The following is a 6,739-nucleotide window of genomic DNA, read 5'->3' on the forward strand; positions in this document are numbered from 1 at the left end:
TCTCAGTGGTTATGTCTGTATTTCTGTGTGTCTTTCCATAGGCCTGTCTCACTCAGACTGTTTTCAGTGGCTCAGGAAATGTCTACCCCCCCCCCCCCCGCAACTTCATGAAAATGTCAATTCCTGTGCGCTCATAGTGGTTGCATTAGGGTTTACTCTTTGAGTGTGTGTCCTTGTCTTTGTCGGCTGTGAGTGATTTTCTATTTATTTCCCAGGCCCTGCAGGAGAGAAAGGTGATCGAGGGTCAGCAGCAGTCGGACAGCGAGGACAAAGAGGACCACCTGGTTAGTTTCACATTTTTGCTCCAGATCCATAACAATCCAGTCTTTGTCTTTTGTCCTGCATTGCGTCACATCTGTCTTAATGGCAATACTTCTCATTCATTAAGCTTAATCTCTCCGAGTGATTCGCATGGCGTCATATTCTTTGGTAGAATCAGGGGAAATCAATCATTACTTTGCTCTAGCTGCAGTAATGGGGGTCATTCTGGCCACATCTCTCATTTTAAGCTGGATGTGTCACTATGAATTGAACCATTTCTCCCAGTTTAAATCTCCTTAGCTGTAACTAAAGGCTGCTTAACCAAGCATTGCTAAGCTCAGAGGTGTTGCCTGAAGCAGTGCTGGGGCAGCTGTGTTTAATAAATGACCAACGCTGCCGTTCAGCATTTTCCCAGTTAAACACTCTGCCTTCTAGGGGATTCATGTTGTCTCTGTGTGTGAGGTGCTCGTACGCACAGATGTTGAAATACATTTTCTATTCACAGGTCAAATGTAAACAAAAATGTAGTATTTAAAATGATTTTTTACTTAAGTACTTTACACCACTGGGTTTATGTACATCACAGATTTAATGTACCAAACAGATTAGCAGCATCAAACTTGATATGGATAGTAACCAGAGTTGGTCCATTTCAGATGATGTGCTCGCCTCAGTCTTCATCCATTCTAACGTCTTGAGCAGGACCACAGTCATCACAAGCTGTCGCTGATCTACGACCTCTGTCGGCACACTGGACCAGTGCGCCGACAGAGATCATAGATTGAGTTCTGAAACCAGAGATCAGACAGTGTGAACCCTGTAATGGAGCTACAGGAACAGATTCCAGCCAAACTGCCTGCCAGGCCATCCAACAATAATATGAGCTTGTCTTGCCAGGGGCCATAGAGTTGCAATACAGCTAATACAGACATCCGTTCCCACTGTAATTCAGCACGCTTCACTATAGCCACCCACTCCCACTGAAATTCAGCACACGTAACTATACAGCATTGGGCTTCAAGGTCTACAAGGTCAAGACTTGGGAAGTGGTCTTGAATCAGGGAAAGAGAAATGCCCAGATTACAGGGGAAGATAGCTGATGGTGAGTCATTGTTCAGGGGCCAATCAGATGTATTTACTGAGGTCTTTCTGTCATGGTCACATAAACACCACATGTTTAAAGGACTTAGAGGACCATGGATGAGAGACTGAGGGAAACATTCCAAGCTTAGCTTTTCTAAACGTCTAGACGAAACAGAGGGGGAAAAAGGATCAACGAATGAACCCAGGGTTTTCCTCCTTCAGTAAAAAAAAGAAAATGAAAAAAATATTTTCCAAACCGTTGTGGCAGAAACAGTTACTACACTTATAGCTCCCACTGATGTCACGGTGATGACATGCCGATGCCTTCTAATTGGTCGATTGTGATTTCTCTCTCCACAGGCCCAACAGGCGAAGCTCGGACCGGCCCTCCAGGCCCCGCAGGCTCCTCCGGGCCCCGCGGTCCTCCTGGGCGCCAAGGGTTCACAGGTATTAGGGGCCAACCTGGCACTCCTGGCTACTGTGACTCTTCCCAGTGCGTCAGCATTCCGTACAATGGACAAGGATACAGAGGTACATAACAGGAAAGGTTGATGGGCATGACATCCTCATTGACTGCATGTCACCGAAGCATGAAACATGAGTGAAAAGCATGTGTAGTTACTACATAGTTATTACGTAACATAAGTGAGTACAGTATAGGCTGACAAAATGGATATATTCCAGAAACTACTATATATAAATTGTGATAGTTCATTTGTTAACATTTGGAGAGAAAGTAAATATTCCCATACCAACTGAAGACTAACACCTCGTTTGACCTATTTCAGGTTCACCATAGTAAACTTTCTAAATCGCCTGTGCTGCTTTCACTTTGAAATCCTGAGAAAAAAAAGGCCTGCTTTGCTCACGCGCTCTAGAGCTGTTTGAGGATAAGCCACCAAAGGATAAGATTAACAAGCTATGTTGAGAAAGACAAGAACAACGAGGACCGGTACTAACAACATTGTAGAGCAACTAGATCAAACAAGCACCGGTGATGACAACAACATAGTTGCCTGTTTGCATCTTGAAGCCAGAGAACGAGCAGACAAAGACCTTCTATCAGGTGGAGAAGCATGTGCAAACAAACAAACACCAAATACTTCAACAACAACATTAACAATGGTTACTCTTGAGGTGAAATCTGTAAATAAACTAATGATGCCTTGTAAATGATGTTTAAATCGCATCCACTCAATGTGGTTTTTAACACCTGTAGTTATGCTTTTGCCTTGTAACCTGCTGCTTGGTGAATGCCAATACGAATGCTTCTTTTTCTACCACGTCCCCTACAAGGGATGTTTCTGTAGCATAAACACACGCAGACTGCTCAGGGCCATATTGAACCACGTGCCTTTTGCGCCGATGTGACCTTGAAGGTTTAGCTCTTCTACCTATGTACACGGCAGTAGCATTCTGAGAATCATCATTCATTATGCTGTAGCATGCATTGATTCCAGTACCAGCTGGTTACCTCTGTTATGTTATGAGGAATGACCTCCCAATTCCAACATGTATGAATAGGCTGGTGGTAGAGCTCTTACTTGATCTTTTGATATTTTGTGTTGATATTTTATAAATGAATGAGTTGCAGCAAATGGCAATGATGATTCTGTTCAATGATTAAACCCACCCGCCACTCAAACTGTACTAACATCACACAGCTATAGAAAATGCACTGAACGATTGAACCCACCCACCACTCAAACTGTATTGACATTGTATTATTAACATCACACAGACATAGAAAATGCACTGAACGATTGAACCCACCCACCACTCAAACTGTATTAACATGGTGTAATACTAACATCACACAGATATATAAAACGCACGGAATTGTTTACTTCCTATCAGTGCCTTTTGAAAATAACATATGGAGGGATATGACCACGTCCACCAGTATACTGTATGTCCAAGCCTGAAAAGAAAACCTAACACAGCAATTCATTTTTGTGCATGTTGAGCCTGACGTACTCTGCAAATTACACTCATGTTCAATTGGCATAAAACACTATTTCCAAGCAGACCCATATCCACCTGAGCCTGAAACCTACGTAGTCCCAATACCTGAAGAAGAAGACGACTCAGAAAACGAGCGTCGAAAGAGGTCACTATCAAGAATGGAATCCAAAAGTATAGGTTCATAAAAAAAGAGGATGTTCTTCTTTTTTTTGTTGTTCTTGTTTTTGTTGTTGCTGTGTTCACATATGGTGTCATTAAGGGCTATGCACATTCCACTAAAAAGGGGTTTGATACCTCTATATTTGGAAGTACCTTAAATCATATGTTGGGGGAGGGGGAAGCAAAAACATGACAAATCTGTAAGCTTGCTGTCTTCCCTATTGTGTATTTTGCTTGTAACATATCTGCATTAAGTGTTATTGAATTGCAGTGTTGGACAATGCACTCTTCATGACAAAACCATCATTCAAAGGTATTAAAGGAAAGCAAATGTTTGTTCACACAGTGTTGGGTCATCCAACAAAAAAATGCCTCTTTTACGGTTCATCCAAAATGGCTGATTATCAAAATGTTGTTTTATTCCTATTTTATACTTTTGCCTTTTTTCTCACTTGAAAGATGGCCATTTGTTCACCATCTACCTACAGTTTTCATCTTCAGTACTGCAGTTAAACAGGGCTTCCATTTTGTAACTTTAGACAAAATATTTATCCGTTTTCTTATATCAACTCACAGCTGATTTGACCAAAAGGTGGAATTGCATGTCTGTGGTGTATATTTAGTATGGTTTGTTAATCAGAATATAGTTGTCATTTGTTGTTTTATTAATAGCGAATGCAGTTGGAATTTGTGTGCAAGACTATGGATATGGTATTGCTGCTTCATGTTTTAACTGCAAATTGTGAATTCCACTGCCTTATTTTCTTATTTATTTCTGAAACACAAGAGGCATTTTTCAATAAAACTACTGAAAATGTACTGTCGTGTCAATCATTATATCACACCAGCTAAATAGATGATTTAAAGATTGATTGTTGTCAGGGATATGTATTAAAACATCTACCACAATCAAATCTAGTCAACTATAATAACATTTACTTTGTTCTGGGACAAATCTGCCTATGAGGACAGGATGTCAACTCATTTTGTTGGACGCCCTGAAGGCAGAACTATTTTGCTTTGTACTAAAGACAAAGCTCATGAGAGGTGTGGTTTAGTTTGAACAAAGAAAAAGTCAAGTGGCGAGAGAGAAAATAGTAGCAAGATTCAATGTCCAGTTAATGTATAAATTGTTAAACCATTATGCATTTCTTACCATGGTTTTTTCTGCCAAATTATCAGAGTATAAGTGTCTGACAGGAATTTGTAACGTGAGGACAAGTTTAGCAAATTGAGCTACTTCTTTGCCATGAGATTGAAATATGGAAGGAATGAGGGGACGAGGAACAGATAAGACGAATTTGGAAAGGTACTTAACTTAGTGTAGTCAAGAGAAAATGAGCAAGCTACTCTGAGCATTTTCTTTTATATGCCACTTACAGTGCCTTCGGAAAGTATTCAGACCCCACTTTTTCCACATTTTGTTACCTTACAGCTTTATTCTAAAATTGATTAAATTGTTTTTTTCCCCTCATCAACCTACACACACTACACCATAATGATGAGACAAAAAAAAACGTTTTTTAGAAATGTTTGCTCTTTTATAAAATAAAATAAACTGATTTCACATTTACATAAGTATTCAGACCCTTTACTCAGTACATTGGCAGCGATTACATCCTCGAGTCTTCTTGGGTATGACGCTACAAGCTTGGCACACCTGTATTTGAGGAGTTTCTCACATTCTTCTCTGGAGATCCTTGCAAGCTCTGTCAGGTTGGACGGGGAGCGTTGCTGCACAGCTGTTTTCAGTTCTCTCCAGAGATGTTCAATCATGTTCAAGTCCGGGCACGGACTGGGCCACTCAAGGACATTCAGGGACTTGTCCCAAAGCCACTCCTGCATTGTCTTGGCTGTGTGCTTAGGGTCATTGCCCTGTTGGATGGTAAAACCTTCGCCCCAGTCTGAGCTCCTGACCGCTCTGAAGCAGGTTTTCATCAAGGATCTTTCTGTACTTTGCTCCGTTCATCTTTGCCTCGATCATGACTAGTCTCCCAGTCTCTGCTGCTGAAAAACATCCCCACAGCATGATGCTGCCACCACCATGCTTCACCGTAGGGATGGTGCCAGGTTTTCTCCAGACATGACGTTTGGCATTCAGGCCAAAGAGTTCAATGTTGGTTTCGTCAGACCAGAGAATCTTGTTTTTCATGGTCTGAGAGTCTTTCGGTGTCTTTTGGCAAACTCAAAGCTGACTGTCATGTTCCTTTTACTCAGGATTGGCTTCCGTCTGGCCACTCTACCATAAAGGCCTGATTGGTGGAGTGCTGCAGAGATGGTTTTCCTTCTGGAAGGTTCTCCCATCTCCACAGAGGAACTCGAGAGCTCTGTCAGAGCGACCATCAGGTTCTTGGTCACCTCCCTGACCAAGGTCCTTTTATCCCGATTGCTCAGTTTGGCCGGGCGGCCAGCTCAGGGAAGAGTCTTGGTGGTTTCAAACGTCTTCCATTTAAGAATGATGGAGGCCACTGTGTTCTTGGGGGACCTTCAATGCTGCAGAAATGTTTTGGTACACTTCCCCAGATCTGTGCCTCGACACAATTCTGTCTTGAAGCTCTATTGATAATTCCTTCGACCTCGTGGCTTGGTTTTTGCTCTGACATGCACTGTCAGCTAAGGGACCTTATTTCGACAGGTGTGTGCCTTTTCAAATCATGTCCAATCAATTGAATTTACCACCATTGGACTCCTATCAAGTTGTAGAAACATCTCAAGGATGCTCAATGGAAACAGGACACACCTGAGTTCAATTTCAAGTCTCATAGCAAAGGGTCTGAATATTTATGTAAATAAGGTATTTCTGTTTTTTATTTGTAATCATTTAGCAAACATTTCTAAAAACCTGTCATTATGGGGTATTGTGTGTAGATTGCTGAGGATTTTTTATTTATTTTCTCCATTTTCGATTACAGCTGTAACGTAACAAAATGTGGAAAAAGTCAGGGGGTCTGAATACTTTCCGAAGGCACTAATTCATTTCATCTGACCAATTTGCGCACCACTTTTGCTCATCAGATATTTTCCTCCTGAATCATTTGCCTGAGCCCCGAACATAAATCGTAATGGCTAAGTACACAAGTCAGGCTCACAACTTTGTATTTGTTACAATCATCAGGTCAGAATCTATTAACTACATGGAAACACCTCATCAGCTCTGGCTCAACTGCTTTGGAGTTGATTTAGTTTTCGTTTTAAGGGTACGTTTAGCATGGTCTGAATCACACAAGCTACTTGTTGCTATGAACTTAAACACATCCATGTAGGCAACTGG

The 6,739-nt window shown here is 41.5% G+C and overlaps 1 protein-coding gene across 4 annotated transcripts in view; it reads left to right on the top strand.

The window, feature by feature from the left end:
* The window catches only part of col12a1b (collagen, type XII, alpha 1b), a 96,535-nt gene extending 92,248 nt beyond the window's left edge, over nucleotides 1-4,287 (top strand). For 3 of the 4 annotated variants that reach the window (XM_064990672.1, XM_064990674.1, XM_064990675.1), the window contains 3 exons: nucleotides 216-284; nucleotides 1,705-1,875; nucleotides 3,373-4,287. In XM_064990672.1, coding sequence (XP_064846744.1) covers nucleotides 216-284; nucleotides 1,705-1,875; nucleotides 3,373-3,494 — 362 coding nt within the window. In that variant the 3' untranslated portion in view covers nucleotides 3,495-4,287. Of the gene's footprint in view, nucleotides 1-215; nucleotides 285-1,704; nucleotides 1,876-2,132 lie in introns of all 4 variants that reach the window. The other variant, XM_064990673.1, reaches the window with a different exon arrangement.
* The last annotated feature ends 2,452 nt before the right edge of the window (nucleotides 4,288-6,739 follow it).

The sequence above is a fragment of the Oncorhynchus masou genome, chromosome 16 (genome assembly GCF_036934945.1).
Source record: "Oncorhynchus masou masou isolate Uvic2021 chromosome 16, UVic_Omas_1.1, whole genome shotgun sequence".
In the NCBI taxonomy this organism is placed as follows: domain Eukaryota; kingdom Metazoa; phylum Chordata; class Actinopteri; order Salmoniformes; family Salmonidae; genus Oncorhynchus; species Oncorhynchus masou.